Source organism: Chiloscyllium punctatum, chromosome 46 (genome assembly GCF_047496795.1).
Source record: "Chiloscyllium punctatum isolate Juve2018m chromosome 46, sChiPun1.3, whole genome shotgun sequence".
In the NCBI taxonomy this organism is placed as follows: domain Eukaryota; kingdom Metazoa; phylum Chordata; class Chondrichthyes; order Orectolobiformes; family Hemiscylliidae; genus Chiloscyllium; species Chiloscyllium punctatum.
Window position 1 is genome coordinate 33,323,933 of NC_092784.1, and position 17,955 is coordinate 33,341,887.

The window sequence follows — 17,955 nt, forward strand, 5'->3', positions numbered from 1 at the left end:
TGAACATTAGTGCCTGTGTCAGTGTGGTCAGTGTGAACATTAGTGACCATGTCAGTGCAGTCAGTGTGAACATTAGTGACTGTGTCAGTGTGGTTAGCGTGAACATTAGTAACTGTGTCAGTGTGGTTAGTGTGAACGTTAGTGAATGTGTCAGTGCGGTTAGTGTGAACATTAGTGACTGTGTCAGTGCGGTCAGTGTGAACATTAGTGTCTGTGTCAGTGTGGTCAGTGGGGACATTAGTGACTGTGTCAGTGTGGTTAGTGTGAACATGAGTGAGTGTGTCAGTGTGGTTAGTGTGAACATTAGTGAATGTGTCAGTGCGGTTAGTGTGAACATTAGTGACTGTGTCAGTGTGGTTAGCGGGAACATTAGTGACTGTGTATCAGTGTGTTTAGGGTGAACATTAGTGACCGTGTCAGTGCGGTCAGTGTGAACATTAGTGACTGTGTCAGTGCGGTTAGTGTGAACATGAGTGACTGTGTCAGTGTGTTTAGGGTGAACATTAGTGTCTGTGTCAGTGTGGTTAGTGTGAACATTAGTATCTGTGTCAGTGCGGTTAGTGTGAACATTAGTGTCTGAATCATGTGGTTAGTGTGAACATTAGTGTCTGTGTCAGTGCGGTCAGTGTGAACATTAGTGACTGTGTCTGTGTGGTTAGTATGAACATTAGTAACTGTGTCAGTGCGGTCAGTGTGAACATTAGTGACTGTGTCAGTGTGGTTAGCGTGAACATTAGTAACTGAGTCAGTGCGGTTAGTGTGAAAGTTAGTGACTGTGTCAGTGCAGTTAGTGTGATCATTAGTGATTGTGTCAGTGTGGTTAGTGTGAACATTAGTGTCTGTGTCAGTGTGGTCAGTGGGGACATTAGTGACTGTGTCAGTGTGGTTAGTGTGAACATGAGTGATTGTGTCAGTGTGGTTAGTGTGAACATTAGTGATTGTGTCAGCGTGGTTAGTGTGCACATGAGTGACTGTCAGTGTGGTTAGCGTGAACATTAGTGAACGTGTCAGTGCGGTTAGTGTGAACATTAGTGACTGTGTCAGTGTGGTTAGCGGGAACATTAGTGACTGTGTATCGGTGTGTCAGTGTGTTTAGGGTGAACATTAGTGACCGTGTCAGTGCGGTCAGTGTGAACATTAGTGACTGTGTCAGTGCGGTTAGTGTGAACATGAGTGACTGTGTCAGTGCGGTCAGTGTGAACATTAGTGACTGTGTCAGTGCGGTTAGTGTGAACATGAGTGACCGTGTCAGTGCGGTCAGTGTGAACATGAGTGACCGTGTCAGTGCGGTCAGTGTGAACATGAGTGACTGTGTCAGTGCGGTTAGTGTGAACATGAGTGACCGTGTCAGTGCGGTCAGTGTGAACATGAGTGACCGTGTCAGTGCGGTCAGTGTGAACATTAGTGACTGTGTCAGTGCGGTTAGTGTGAACATGAGTGACCGTGTCAGTGCGGTCAGTGTGAACATTAGTGACCGTGTCAGTGCGGTCAGTGTGAACATTAGTGACTGTGTCAGTGCGGTTAGTGTGAACATGAGTGACTGAGTCAGTGCGGTCAGTGTGAACATTAGTGACTGTGTCAGTGCGGTTAGTGTGAACATGAGTGACTGTGTCAGTGTGGTTAGTGTGAACATTAGTGTCTGTGTCAGTACGGTCAGTGTGAACATGAGTAACTGTGTCAGTGCGGTCAGTGTGAACATTAGTGACTGTGTCATTGTGGTTAGTGTGAACATGAGTGACTGTGTCAGTGCGGTCAGTGTGAACATTAGTGACTGTGTCAGTGCGGTTAGTGTGAGCATGAGTGACTGTGTCAGTGCGGTTAGTGTGAACATTAGTGTCTGTGTCAGTACGGTCAGTGTGAACATTAGTAACTGTGTCAGTGCGGTCAGTGTGAACATTAGTGACTGTGTCATTGTGGTTAGCGTGAACATTAGTAACTGAGTCAGTGCGGTTAGTGCGAACGTTAGTGACTGCCTCAGTGCAGATAGTGTGATCATTAGGGATTGTGTCAGTGTGGTTAGTGTGATCATTAGGGATTGTGTCAGCGTGGTTAGTGTGAACATTAGTGATTGTGTCAGCGTGGTTAGTGTGCACATGAGTGACTGTGTCAGTGTGGTTAGCGTGAACATTAGTGAATGTGTCAGTGTGGTCAGTGGGGACATTAGTGAATGTGTCAGTGCGGTTAGTGTGCACATGAGTGACTATGTCAGTGCGGTTAGCGGGAACATTACTGACTGTGTATCAGTGTGTCAGTGTGTTTAGGGTGAACATTAGTGACTGTGTCTTTGCGGTCAGTGTGAAAATTAGTGACTATGTCAGTGCGGTTAGTGTGAACATGAGTGACTGTGTCAGTGCGGTCAGTGTGAACATTAGTGACTGTGTCAGGGTGGTTAGTGTGATCATTAGTGACTGTGTATCACTGTGTCAGTGTGTTTAGGGTGAACATTAGTGACTGCGTATCACTGTGTCAGTGTGTTCAGGGAGAACATTAGTGACTGTGTATCACTGTGTCAGTGTGTTCAGGGAGAACATTAGTGACTGTGTATCACTGTGTCAGTGTGTTTAGGGAGAGCATTAGTGACTGTGTATCACTGTGTCAGTGTGTTCAGGGAGAACATTAGTGACTGTGTATCACTGTGTCAGTGTGTTTAGGGAGAGCATTAGTGACTGTGTATCACTGTGTCAGTGTGTTCAGGGAGAACATTAGTGACTGTGTATCACTGTGTCAGTGTGTTTAGGGAGAGCATTAGTGACTGTGTATCACTGTGTCAGTGTGTTTAGGAAGAATATTAGTGACTGTGTATCATTGTGTCAGCGTGTTTAAGGAGAGCATTAATGACTGTGAACCACTGTATCAGTGTGTTTAGGGAGAACATTAGTGACTGTGTATCATTGTATCAGTGTGTTCAGGGAGAGCATTAGTGACTGTGTATCATTGTATCAGTGTGTTCAGGGAGAGCATTAGTGACTGTATGACTGTGTCAGTGTGTTTAAGGAGAGCATTAGTGACTGTGTGTCACTGTGTCAGTGTCTTCAGGGTGAACATTAGTGACTGGGTGTCACTGAGTCAGTGTGTTTAGGGAGGGCATTAGTGACTGTGTTTCACTGTGTCCATGTGCTTAGGGTGAATATTAGTGACTGTGATTCACTGTGTCAGTGTGTTCAGGGAGAACATTAGTGACTGTGTATCACTGTGTCAGTGTGTTTTTGCGGAGAACATTAGTGACTGTGTAACACTGTGTCAGTGCGGTTCGTGTGAACATTAGTGAATGTGTATCACTGTGTCAGTGTGTTTAGGGTGAACATTAGTGAATGTGTATCACTGTGTCAGTGCGTTTAGGGAGAGCATTAGAGACTGTGTATCACTGTGTCAGTGTATTCAGGGACAGCATTAGTGACTGTGTATCACTGTGTCAGTGTCTTCAGTGAGAGCATTAGTGACTGGGTGTCACGATGTCAGTGTTTTTAGGGTGAACACTGTGTATCACTGTGTCGGTGTGTTCAGGGAGAACATTAGTGACTGCGAATCACTGTGTGAGTGTGTTTTTGCGGAGAACATTAGTGACTGTGTATCACTGTGCCAGTATGTTCAGGGATAACATTAGTGACTGTGTATCACTGTGTCAGTTTGTTGAGGGTGAACATTAGTGACTGTGTGTCACTGTGTCAGTGTGTTTAGGGAGAGCATTAGTGACTGTGAATCACTGTGTCTGTGCAGTTAGTGTGAATATTAGTGACTGTGTATCACTGTGACGGTGAGTTTAGGGAGAGCATTAGTGACTGTGTGTCACTGTGTCATTGTTTTTAAGGGTGAACATTAGTAACTGTGTATCACTGTGTCAGTGTTTTTAGGGGGAACATTAGTGACTGGGCGTCACTGTGTCAGTGTGTTTAGGGAGGGCATAAGTGACTGTGTGTCACTGTGTCAGTGTGTTTAGGGTGAACATTAGTGACTGTGTATCACTGTGTTCGTGTGTTTAGGGAGAGCATTAGTGACTGTGTATCACTGTGTCAGTGTCTTAGTGACTGTGTGTCACTGTGTCATTGTTTTTAGGGGGAACATTAGTGACTGGGCGTCACTGTGTCAGTGTGTTTAGGGAGGGCATAAGTGACTGTGTATCACTGTGTCTGTGTGTTCAGGGAGAACATTAGTGTCTGTGTATCACTATGTCAGTGTGTTTAGGGAGGGCATTAGTGACTGTGTATCACTGTGCCAGTATGTTCAGGGATAACATTAGTGACTGTGTATCACTGTGTCAGTTTGTTGAGGGTGAACATTAGTGACTGTGTGTCACTGTGTCAGTGTGTTTAGGGAGAGCATTAGTGACTGTGAATCACTGTGTCTGTGCAGTTAGTGTGAATATTAGTGACTGTGTATCACTGTGACGGTGAGTTTAGGGAGAGCATTAGTGACTGTGAATCACTGTGTCCGTGCAGTTAGTGTGAACATTAGTGACTGTGTATCAATGTGTCAGTTGTTCAGGGAAAGCATTAGTGACTGTATCACTGTGACAGTGTGATTAGGGTGATCATTAGTGACTGTGTATCACTGTGCCAGTATGTTCAGGGATAACATTAGTGACTGTGTGTCACTGTGTCAGTGCGTTTAGGGAGAGCATTAGTGACTGTGTATCACTGTGTCAGTGTATTCAGGGAGAGCATTAGTGACTGTGTATCACTGTGTCAGTGTCTTAGTGACTGTGTGTCACTGTGTCATTGTTTTTAGGGGGAACATTAGTGACTGGGCGTCACTGTGTCAGTGTGTTTAGGGAGGGCATAAGTGACTGTGTGTCACTGTGTCAGTGTGTTTAGGGTGAACATTCGTGACTGTGTATCACTGTGTCTGTGTGTTCAGGGAGAACATTAGTGTCTGTGTATCACTATGTCAGTGTGTTTAGGGAGGGCATTAGTGACTGTGTGTCACTGTGTCATTGTTTTTAAGGGTGAACATTAGTAACTGTGTATCACTGTGTCAGTGTTTTTAGGGGGAACATTAGTGACTGGGCGTCACTGTGTCAGTGTGTTTAGGGAGGGCATAAGTGACTGTGTGTCACTGTGTCAGTGTGTTTAGGGTGAACATTAGTGACTGTGTATCACTGTGTTCGTGTGTTTAGGGAGAGCATTAGTGACTGTGTATCACTATGTCAGTGTGTTTAGGGAGGGCATTAGTGACTGTGTGTCACTGTGTCAGTGTGTTCAGGGAGAACATTAGTGACTGTGTATCACTGTGTCAGTGTGTTTAGGGAGAATATTAGTGACTGTGTATCACTGTGTCAGTGTATTCAGGGAGAACATTAGTGACTGTGTGTCACTGTGTCAGTGTGTTCAGGGAGAACATTAGTGACTGTGTATCACTGTGTCAGTGTGTTTAGGGAGAACATTAGTGACTGTGTGTCACTGTGTCAGTGTCTTCAGGGTGAACATTAGTGACTGGGTGTCACTGAGTCAGTGTGTTTAGGGAGGGCACTAGTGACTGTGTTTCACTGTGTAAGTGTGATCAGGGAGAACATTAGTGACTGTGTATCACTGTGTCAGTGTGTTTTTGCGGAGAACATTAGTGACTGTGTGACACTGTGTCAGTGCGGTTCGTGTGAACATTAGTGAATGTGTATCACTGTGTCAGTGTGTTTAGGGTGAACATTAGTGACTGTGTGTCACTGTGTCAGTGTGATTAGGGTGAACATTAGTGACTGTGTGTCACTGTGTCAGTGCGTTTAGGGAGAGCATTAGAGACTGTGTATCACTGTGTCAGTGTATTCAGGGACAGCATTAGTGACTGTGTATCACTGTGTCAGTGTCTTCAGTGAGAGCATTAGTGACTGGGTGTCACGATGTCAGTGTTTTTAGGGTGAACACTGTGTCTCACTGTGTCAGTGTGTTCAGGGAGAACATTAGTGACTGCGAATCACTGTGTGAGTGTGTTTTTGCGGAGAACATTAGTGACTGTGTATCACTGTGCCAGTATGTTCAGGGATAACATTAGTGACTGTGTATCACTGTGTCAGTGTGTTGAGGGTGAACATTAGTGACTGTGTGTCACTGTGTCAGTGTGTTTAGGGAGAGCATTAGTGACTGTAAATCACTGTGTCCGTGCAGTTAGTGTGAATATTAGTGACTGTGTATCACTGTGACAGTGAGTTTAGGGAGAGCATTAGTGACTGTGAATCACTGTGTCCGTGCAGTTAGTGTGAATATTAGTGACTGTGTATCACTGTGTCAGTGAGTTTAGGGAGAGCATTAGTGACTGTGAATCACTGTGTCCGTGCAGTTAGTGTGAACATTAGTGACTGTGTATCACTGTGTCAGTTGTTCAGGGAAAGCATTAGTGACTGTATCACTGTGACAGTGTGATTAGGGTGATCATTAGTGACTGTGTATCACTGTGCCAGTATGTTCAGGGATAACATTAGTGACTGTGTGTCACTGTGTCAGTGCGTTTAGGGAGAGCATTAGAGACTGTGTATCACTGTGTCAGTGTGTTCAGGGAGGGCATTAGTGACTGTGTGTCACTGTGTCAGTGTGTTTAGGGTGAACATTCGTGACTGTGTATCACTGTGTCTGTGTGTTCAGGGAGAACATTAGTGTCTGTGTATCACTATGTCAATGTGTTTAGGGAGGGCATTAGTGACTGTGTGTCACTGTGTCATTAATGTTCCCCCTAAAAACAATGACACAGTGACACACAGTCACTAATGCCCTCCCTAAACACATTGACATAGTGATACACAGACACTAATATTCTCCCTAAACACACTGACACAGTGATACACAGTCACTAATGCTCTCCCTAAACACACTGACACAGTGATACACAGTCACTAATGTTCTCCCTGAACACAATGACATAGTGACACACAGTCACTTATGCCCTCCCTAAACACACTGACACAGTGACGCCCAGTCACTAATGTTCCCCCTAAAAACAGTGACTGGGCGTCACTGTGTCAGTGTGTTTAGGGAGGGCATAAGTGACTGTGTGTCACTATGTCAGTGTGTTCAGGGAGAACATTAGTGACTGTGTATCACTGTGTCAGTGTGTTTAGGGAGAGCATTAGTGACTGTGTATCACTGTGTCAGTGTGTTTAGGGAGAATATTAGTGACTTTGTATCATTGTATCAGCGTGTTTAAGGAGAGCATTAGTGACTGTATGACTGTGTCACTGTGTTTACGGTGACCATTAGTGACTGTGTATCACTGTGTCAGTGTGTTTAAGGAGAGCATTAGTGACTGTGTGTCACTGTGTCAGTGTCTTCAGGGTGAACATTAGTGACTGGGCGTCACTGTGTCAGTGTGTTTAGGGAGGGCATAAGTGACTGTGTGTCACTATGTCAGTGTGTTCAGGGATAACATTAGTGACTGTGTATCACTGTGTCAGTGTGTTTAAGGAGAGCATTAGTGACTGTGTGTCACTGTGTCAGTGTCTTCAGGGTGAACATTAGTGACTGGGTGTCACTGAGTCAGTGTGTTTAGGGAGGGCATTAGTGACTGTGTTTCACTGTGTCCATGTGCTTTGGGTGAATATTAGTGACTGTGATTCACTGTGTCAGTGTGTTCAGGGAGAACATTAGTGACTGTGTATCACTGTGTCAGTGTCTTCAGTGAGAGCATGAGTGACTGTGTGTCACTGTGTCAGTGTGTTTTTGCGGAGAACATTAGTGACTGTGTAACACTGTGTCAGTGCGGTTCGTGTGAACATTAGTGAATGTTTATCACTGTGTCAGTGCGTTTAGGGAGAGCATTAGAGACTGTGTATCACTGTGTCAGTGTGTTTAGGGTGAACATTACTGACTGGGTGTCACTGTGTCAGTGTGTTCAGGGAGAACATTAGTGACTGTGTATCACTGTGTCAGTGTCTTCAGTGAGAGCATGAGTGACTGTGTGTCACTATGTCGGTGTTTTTAAGGTGAACATTACTGACTGGGTGTCACTGTGTCAGTGTGTTCAGGGAGAACATTAGTGACTGTGTATCACTGTGTTCGTGTGTTTAGGTAGAGCATTAGTGACTGTGTATCACTGTGTCAGTGGGTTCAGTGAGAACATTACTGACTGTGTATCCCTGTGTCAGTGTGATTAGGGAGAACATTAGAGACTGTGTGTCACTGTGTCAGTGCGTTTAGGGAGAGCATTAGAGACTGTGTATCCCTGTGTCAGTGTATTCAGGGAGAGCATTAGTGACTGTGTATCACTGTGTCAGTGTATTCAGTGAGAGCATTAGTGACTGTGTGTCACTATGTCAGTGTGTTTAGGGTGAACATTACTGACTGGGTGTCACTGTGTTCAGGGAGAACATTAGTGACTGTGTATCACTGTGTTCGTGTGTTTAGGGTGAACATGAGTGACCGTGTATCACAGTGTCAGTGTGTTCAGGGAGAACATTAGTGATTGTGTATCACTGTGTCAGTGTGTTTAGGGAGAACTTTAGGGACTGTGTATCACTGTGTCAATGTGTTTTGGCGGAGAACATTAGTGACTGTGTATCACGGTGTCAGTGTGTTCAGGGAGAACATTAGTGACTGTGTATCACTGTGTGAGTGTGTTTAAGGTGAACATTAGTGACTGTGTATCACGGTGTCAGTGTGTTTAGGGTGAACATTAGTGACTGTGTATCACTGTGTCAGTGTGTTTAAGGTGAACATTAGTGACTGTGTATCACTGTGTCAATGTGTTTTGGCGGAGAACATTAGTGACTGTGTATCACGGTGTCAGTGTGTTCAGGGAGAACATTAGTGACTGTGTATCACTGTGTGAGTGTGTTTTTGCGGAGAACATTACTGACTGGGTGTATCACTGTCAGTGTGTTTAAGGAGAGCATTAGTGACTGTGTATCACTGTGTCAGAGTTTTTAGGGTGAACATTAGTGACCGTGTATCACTGTGACAGTGTGTTCAGGGAGAACATTAGTGACTGTGTAACACTGTGCCAGTATGTTCAGGGATAACATTAGTGACTGTGTATCACTGTGTCAGTGTGTTTAGGGTGAACATTAGTGACTGTGTATCACTGTGTCAGTGTGTTTAGGGAGAACATTAGTGACTGTGTATCACTGTGTCAGTGTGTTCAGGGAGAGCATTAGTGACTGTGTATCACTGTGTCAGTGTTTTTAGGGTGAACATTAGTGACTGTTCATCACTGTGTCAGTGTGTTTAAGGTGAACATTAGTGACTGTGTATCACTGTGTCAATGTGTTTTGGCGGAGAACATTAGTGACTGTGTATCACTGTGTCAGTGTGTTCAGGGAGAACATTAGTGACTGTGTATCACTGTGTCAGTGTGTTTAGGGAGAGTATTAGTGACTGTGTATCACTGTGTCAGTGTTTTTAGTGTGAACATTAGTGACTGTGTATCACTGTGTCAGTGTTTTTAGGGTGAACATTAGTGACTGTGTATCACTGTGTCAGTGTTTTTAGGGTGAACATTAGTGACTGTGTATCACTGTGTCAGTGTGTTTAGGGAGAACATTAGTGACTGCGTATCACTGTGTCAGTGTGTTTCGGGAGAACATTAGTGACTGTGTATCACTGTCAGTGTGTTTAAGGAGAGCATTAGTGACTGTGTATCACTGTGTCAGTGCGGTTAGTGTGAACATTAGTGACTGTGTGTCACTGTGTCAGTGTGTTTAAGGTGAACATTAGTGACTGTGTATCACTGTGTCAGTGCTTTTAGGGTGAACATTAGTGACCCTGTATTACTGTGTCAGTGTGTTTAGGGAGAACATTAGTGACTGTGTGTCACTGTGTCAGTGCTTTTAGGGTGAACATTAGTGACCCTGTATTACTGTGTCAGTGTGTTTAGGGAGAACATTAGTGACTGTGTATCACGGTGTCAGTGTGTTCAGGGAGAACATTAGTGACTGTGTATCACTGTGTGAGTGTGTTTTTGCGGAGAACATTACTGACTGGGTGTATCACTGTCAGTGTGTTTAAGGAGAGCATTAGTGACTGTGTATCACTGTGTCAGAGTTTTTAGGGTGAACATTAGTGACCGTGTATCACTGTGACAGTGTGTTCAGGGAGAACATTAGTGACTGTGTAACACTGTGCCAGTATGTTCAGGGATAACATTAGTGACTGTGTATCACTGTGTCAGTGTGTTTAGGGTGAACATTAGTGACTGTGTATCACTGTGTCAGTGTGTTTAGGGAGAACATTAGTGACTGTGTATCACTGTGTCAGTGTGTTCAGGGAGAGCATTAGTGACTGTGTATCACTGTGTCAGTGTTTTTAGGGTGAACATTAGTGACTGTTCATCACTGTGTCAGTGTGTTTAAGGTGAACATTAGTGACTGTGTATCACTGTGTCAATGTGTTTTGGCGGAGAACATTAGTGACTGTGTATCACTGTGTCAGTGTGTTCAGGGAGAACATTAGTGACTGTGTATCACTGTGTCAGTGTGTTTAGGGAGAGTATTAGTGACTGTGTATCACTGTGTCAGTGTTTTTAGTGTGAACATTAGTGACTGTGTATCACTGTGTCAGTGTTTTTAGGGTGAACATTAGTGACTGTGTATCACTGTGTCAGTGTTTTTAGGGTGAACATTAGTGACTGTGTATCACTGTGTCAGTGTGTTTAGGGAGAACATTAGTGACTGTGTGTCACTATGTCAGTGTGTTCAGGGAGAACATTAGTGACTGCGTATCACTGTGTCAGTGTGTTTCGGGAGAACATTAGTGACTGTGTATCACTGTCAGTGTGTTTAAGGAGAGCATTAGTGACTGTGTATCACTGTGTCAGTGCGGTTAGTGTGAACATTAGTGACTGTGTGTCACTGTGTCAGTGTGTTTAAGGTGAACATTAGTGACTGTGTATCACTGTGTCAGTGCTTTTAGGGTGAACATTAGTGACCCTGTATTACTGTGTCAGTGTGTTTAGGGAGAACATTAGTGACTGTGTGTCACTGTGTCAGTGCTTTTAGGGTGAACATTAGTGACCCTGTATTACTGTGTCAGTGTGTTTAGGGAGAACATTAGTGACTGTGTGTCACTATGTCAGTGTTTTTAGAGTGAACATTAGTGACTGTTCATCACTGTGTCAGTGTGTTTAAGGTGAACATTAGTGACTGTGTATCACTGTGTCAATGTGTTTTGGCGGAGAACATTAGTGACTGTGTATCACGGTGTCAGTGTGTTCAGGGAGAACATTAGTGACTGTGTATCACTATGTGAGTGTGTTTTGCGGAGAACATTACTGACTGGGTGTCACTGTGTCAGTGTGTTCAGGGAGAACATTAGTGACTGTGTATCACTGTGTTCGTGTGTTTAGGGAGAGCATTAGTGACTGTGTATCACTGTGTCAGTGTGTTCAGGGAGAACATTAGTGACTGTGTATCACTGTGTCAGTGGGTTCAGTGAGAACATTAGTGACTGTGTATCACTGTCAGTGTGTTTAAGGAGAGCATTAGTGACTGTGTATCACTGTGTCAGTGCGGTTAGTGTGAACATTAGTGACTGTGTGTCACTGTGTCAGTGTGTTTAGGGTGAACATGAGTGACCGTGTATCACAGTGTCAGTGTGTTTAGGGTGAACATTAGTGACTGTGTATCACTGTGTCAGTGTGTTTAGGGAGAGCATTAGTGACTGTGTATCACTGTGTCAGTGTTTTTTGGCGGAGAACATTAGTGACTGTGTATCACTGTGTCAGTGTGTTTAGGGAGAACATTAGTGACTGTGTAACACTGTGCCAGTATGTTCAGGGAGAGCATTAGTGACTGTGTATCACTGTGTCAGTGTTTTTAGGGTGAACATTAGTGACTGTGTATCACTGTGTCAGTGTGTTTAGGGAGAACATTAGTGACCGTGTATCACTGTGTCAGTGCGTTTAGGGAGAACATTAGTGACTGTGTATCACTGTGTCAATGTCTTTTGGCGGAGAACATTAGTGACTGTGTATCACTGTGTCAATGTGTTTAGGGTGAACATTAGTGACTGTCTATCACTGTGTTCGTGTGTTCAGGGAAACATGAGTGACTGTGTATCACTGTGTCAGTGTGTTCAGGGAAAGCATTAGTGACTGTGTATCACTGTGTCAGTGTGATTGGGGCGAACATTAGTGACTGTGTATCACTGTGTCAATGTGTTTTGGCGGAGAACATTAGTGACTGTGTATCACGGTGTCAGTGTGTTCAGGGAGAACATTAGTGACTGTGTATCACTGTGTGAGTGTGTTTTTGCGGAGAACATTACTGACTGGGTGTCACTGTGTCAGTGTGTTCAGGGAGAACATTAGTGACTGTGTATCACTGTGTTCGTGTGTTTAGGGAGAGCATTAGTGACTGTGTATCACTGTGTCAGTGTGTTCAGGGAGAACATTAGTGACTGTGTATCACTGTGTCAGTGGGTTCAGTGAGAACATTAGTGACTGTGTATCACTGTGTCAGTGTGTTTCGGGAGAACATTAGTGACTGTGTATCACTGTCAGTGTGTTTAAGGAGAGCATTAGTGACTGTGTATCACTGTGTCAGTGCGGTTAGTGTGAACATTAGTGACTGTGTGTCACTGTGTCAGTATGTTCAGGGATAACATTAGTGACTGTGTATCACTGTGTCAATGTTTTTTGGCGGAGAACATTAGTGACTGTGTATCACTGTGTCAGTGTGTTTAGGGAGAACATTAGTGACTGTGTAACACTGTGCCAGTATGTTCAGGGATAACATTAGTGACTGTGTATCACTGTGTCAGTGTGTTCAGGGAGAGCATTAGTGACTGTGTATCACTGTGTCAGTGTTTTTAGGGTGAACATTAGTGACCGTGTATCACTGTGTCAATGTTTTTTGGCGGAGAACATTAGTGACTGTGTATCACTGTGTCAATGTGTTTAGGGTGAACATTAGTGACTGTCTATCACTGTGATCGTGTGTTCAGGGAAACATTAGTGACTGTGTATCACTGTGTCAGTGTGTTCAGGGAAAGCATTAGTGACTGTGTATCACTGTGTCAGTGTGTTTAGGGTGAACATTAGTGAATGTGTATCACTGTGTCAGTGTGATTGGGGCGAACATTAGTGACTGTGTATCACTGTGTCAGTGTGTTTAGGGTGAACATTAGTGACTGTGTATCACTGTGTCAGTGTGTTTAGGGTGAACATTAGTGAATGTGTATCACTGTGTCAGTGTGATTGGGGCGAACATTAGTGACTGTGTATCACTGTGCCAGTATGTTCAGGGATAACATTAGTGACTGTGTGTCACTGTGTCAGTGCGTTCAGGGAGAGCATTAGAGACTGTGTGTCACTGTGTCAGTGTGTTTAGGGTGAACATTAGTGACTGTGTATCACTGTGCCAGTATGTTCAGGGATAACATTAGCGACTGTGTGTCACTGTGTCAGTGCGTTTAGGGAGAGCATTAGAGACTGTGTATCACTGTGTCAGTGTGTTTAGGGTGAACATTAGTGAATGTGTATCACTGTGTCAGTGTGTTTAGGGTGAACATTAGTGAATGTGTATCACTGTGTCAGTGTGATTGGGGCGAACATTAGTGACTGTGTATCACTGTGCCAGTATGTTCAGGGATAACATTAGTGACTGTGTGTCACTGTGTCAGTGCGTTTAGGGAGAGCATTAGAGACTGTGTGTCACTGTGTCAGTGTGTTCAGGGAGAGCATCAGTGACTGTGTATCACTGTGTCAGTGTGTTTCAGGAGAGCATTAGTGACTGTGAATCATTGTGTCAGTGTGTTTAAGGAGAGCATTAGTGACTGTGTATCACTGTGTCAGTGTTTTTAGGGTGAACATTAGTGACTGTGAATCACTGTGTCAGTGTTTTTAGGGTGAACATTAGTGACTGTGAATCACTGTGTCAGTGTTTTTAGGGTGAACATTAGTGACTGTGTATCACTGTGTCAGTGTTTTTAGGGTGAACATTAGTGACTGTGAATCACTGTGTCAGTGTGTTTAAGGAGAGCATTAGTGACTGTGTATCCCTGTGTCAGTGTGTTTAAGGAGAGCATTAGTGACTGTGTATCACTGTGTCAGTGTATTCAGGGAGAGCATTAGTGACTGTGTATCACTGTGTCAGTGTTTTTAGGGTGAACATTAGTGACTGTGAATCACTGTGTCAGTGTTTTTAGGGTGAACATTAGTGACTGTGTATCACTGTGTCAGTGTTTTTAGGGTGAACATTAGTGACTGTGAATCACTGTGTCAGTGTGTTTAAGGAGAGCATTAGTGACTGTGTATCACTGTGTCAGTGTGTTTAAGGAGAGCATTAGTGACTGTGTATCACTGTGTCAGTGTATTCAGGGAGAGCATTAGTGACTGTGTATCACTGTGTCAGTGTATTCAGGGTGAACATTAGTGACTGTATCACTGTGTCACTGTGTTTAGGGTGACCATTAGTGACTGTGAATCACTGTGTCAGTGCATTTAGTGAGAGCATTAGAGACTGTGTATCACTGTGTCAGTGTATTCAGGGAGAGCATTAGTGACTGTGTGTCACTATGTCAGTGTTTTTAAGGTGAACATTAGTGACTGGGTGTCACTGTGTCAGTGTGTTCAGGGAGAACATTAGTGACTGTGTATCACTGTGTTCGTGTGTTTAGGGAGAGCTTTAGTGACTGTGAATCACTGTGTGTGTGTGTTCAGGGAGAACATTAGTGACTGTGTGTCACTGTGTCAGTGTGTTTAGGGAGAGCATTAGTGACTGTGTATCACTGTGTCAGTGTGTTTAGGGTGAAAATTAGTGACGGTGTATCACTGTGTCAGTGCGGTTAGTGTGAACATTAGTGACTGGGTATCACTGTGTCAGTGTGTTTAGGGAGAACATTAGTGGCAATGCATCATCGTGTCTGTAAGAGTTTGTGGCTGTCACTACAGTCAATGACAACAACAACAGCAACAGTGTCCCTGCAGTGAGTGAGATGTCCGACTTCACCTTTATACCATATTTCATATTCATTTGTAGGACCTGGCCCTCAGTGGTGGCCAGCAGTTATTGCCTATTCCTCGGTGTCGTTGAGAAGGTGGGGATGAAGTGCGTCTGTCCACATATGGTAGGTAGACACTCAATGACATTAGGGATAGAATTCCATGATTCTGACCCAACGACACAGATGGAATGGCCATATGCTTCGAAGTGAGTACGGTGTGTTACTTGCAGGTCATGGCTGCCGCTACCCTTCGTTATGGAAGGGGTTGGGGTTCTGGAAGGGGTCGGGGTTCTGGAAGGTGTTGCGGATCTCAGGTGAACGTTCGCAGTGATCGTACAGACTGCTGCTGAGGGCGCAGGTGTTTGTGGATGCTGCACCAATCACGTGGACTAATCTGCCTTGGATGATGGCAAGCTCCTTGTTGGAGCTGCATTCATTCAGGCTGGTGTGAAGTATTCCATCACACTCCTGACCTTTCCCTTTGGATAGTAGCCAAGCTTTGGGGAGCCAGGACATGAGTTCCACCTTGCAGTATTCCTAGCCTCTGACCTGCTCTTGCTTATATGGTGGGTGATGCTCAGTTACTGGTCAATAACAATGTCAGGATATTGATCGTAGGGGATGCTGATGGTAACACCATTGAATGTTACGGTGCAGTGATTGTATTAGAGATGGTCAGTGCCTGGCATTTGTGTCTTTGTGACATTATTTGGAACTTGTCCACCTCAGCCTGGATATTGTCTAGAGCTTGTTGCATTTAACCATGGACTGCTTCAGTATCTGAGGAGTCGCAAATGGTGCTGACCCCTGTGCTATCGTTGGTGAACAGCTCCACTCCTGCCCTAATAATGGAAGGAGATTGTTGGGCCTCCTCACTACTCTGAGGAACTCCTGCAGGGAGATCCTGGATCTGAGATGACTGACCTGCATCCAACCACACCATTTTCCTAAGTGCCATTATGAGTCTAACCAAGAGAGAGTTTGCCTCCGATTCCTGATGATTCCAGTTTTGCCAGGGCTCCTCGAAAGCCACACACAGTCAAATGCAGCTTTGATGTCACAGGCTAACAATCACACTCCACCTCGAGACCATCCCTCTGTCATCCATGTTTGAACCAAGGCTGTCATGAGGTCAGGAGCTGCTTGACAGCAGTAATGACATCACCATCACTTAACTGATGATCAAGAGTAGACCGATATGGTGGTAATTGACCAGGACATGCCTAGTCAATTTTCCTTATTGTCAGGTAGGTGCCAGTGTTGTAACTGTGGTGGAACAGCTTGGCCAGGGGTACGGCAAGTTCTGGAGCACAAATGTTCAGTACCTTTGCCAGAATGTTGTCAGAGCCCATAGCCTTTGCAATATTCAGAGCATCTAACCATTTCTTGATCTCATGAGTGGATTGAATTGGTTAAAATCGGTGATGCCGAGATGGATTATCCACTCTGCACGTTTGGCTGAAGGTTTCTGTGTATGCTTCTGTTTTATGTTTTCCACTGATGTATTGGACTCTTCCATCATCAAGGATGGATGGCATTAACGTGGGCATCAGTGGGTGCACCTGGACACCACTGTTACAGTGGGAATCTCAGCATTACTATCTGAGGAGGAGTTTGCTTTCCCAAAGATGTTTAAGCACTAAAAGCTCTTTGCTTACCAGTGAAATGCCAAGACTCCATACATCCGCTCTGATATCGTAGTCAGGTTTGGTGGGATCGGGGGGATCTATCCGTTCAGGCTGTCAATAAAAAGTCAATAAATGTAAAGGGATAGTCCTCTGGATGGTGATATATTCCATGCCTTCACTATGAAGTTGCTGTGTGCAAAGTCAATGCCCGTCCTCACCTTGATCTGGTACTTGTTCTAATAGTGGTTAGATTGTCCACTCCAGCTTATGACATGCCTGTCCCCAGAATGTTGGTAATGTGTAGGTATACATGTGACTGTGAGAAATCATCAGTACTTTATAGAATATCCCCCTCTCTGTTCCAGATGATGCAGTGATACCCTGCTCCTCATCAATGCAAGACAGACAGATACTCCCTCCTGGTGTAGTGCAAACTACAGAAACATTACCCGTCTCCACAACACAGACATTTCCCCGAAACAACAAAATACACAGGTATCCCTCCCCCAACACCCATCAAGGTATACGTTCCTACCTATATTTGTTTCATCCGCAAATTTGGTGATGGTACATTCATGTCTTAAGTCATTGATATATTGTAAAGAATAGTGGTTGAGCATGGATCCCTGTTACATTCCACTGACTGCAGGCCGCCATCCTGAAAATGCCTCCTTTATCCTAACTCTGCTGTCTACGAGCCCATCCTCCAGGACTCCTATAAATTCCCTCGAACACCTTATTGTCTGTAACCTTATGTAGCATCATTAAACATATCCAAATATATTATATCGAGTGGTTCCCATTTACCCAATTTGTTACTTGCTCAAAGCAGTGTAATGAATTGCTCAGGCTTGATTTCTTCTTCAGGAAGCCATACTGCCATTGCTTGACGACATTATCTATTTCCAAATGCTCAGCTATTCCATCCTTGATAATAGACCTGACATTCTCCCAGTGAGAGATAACAAGCTATGCGATCTAGAGGGACCTTTCATTTTGTCTTTTATTTTGAATAAGGGAATAATGTTTGAACAACACTGACAATTTTGTAATCCTGTGGGACTTGTCCCAAATTATGGATTCTTAGAAGATTATAACCAGTGCATACACTATCTCATATTACTACTTTCACAATTCTATCAGCACCAAGACTCTTACCAGCGTTTAGCCTCATTATTTTCCCTAGTACATCTCTTTATTTTCCCTCTTAATACCCTAATTATTTAGTACTTCCAGAATGCTCTTAGTGTCTTGTCCCATGAAGATTGATGCAAAGTATTTATCAATTTTTCGCCATCTCCAGGTTCCTTTGTGTTATTTTCAAGCTGCATTCTCTAAGGGGCCTATGTTCACTTGTCCATTCTCTTTTCCCTTTTAGATGTTTAAATAAGCTCTACTGTTTGCTTTTCTTGGCCCGTTAGTCAGGCTGCTGAGCTGCTCTTGTTAATTTTTCTTTTCTCATTAAGAAA

The 17,955-nt window shown here is 44.0% G+C and overlaps 1 protein-coding gene across 2 annotated transcripts in view; it reads right to left on the minus strand.

Moving 5' to 3' along the window:
• Nucleotides 1–17,955, minus strand: part of map2k7 (mitogen-activated protein kinase kinase 7) — a 100,608-nt gene that overhangs the window by 13,360 nt on the left and 69,293 nt on the right. For both annotated transcript variants that reach the window (XM_072564007.1, XM_072564006.1), the window contains one exon: nt 16,517–16,597. In XM_072564007.1, the coding sequence (XP_072420108.1) occupies nt 16,517–16,597 (81 nt within the window). The remainder of the gene's footprint in view (nt 1–16,516; nt 16,598–17,955) is intronic.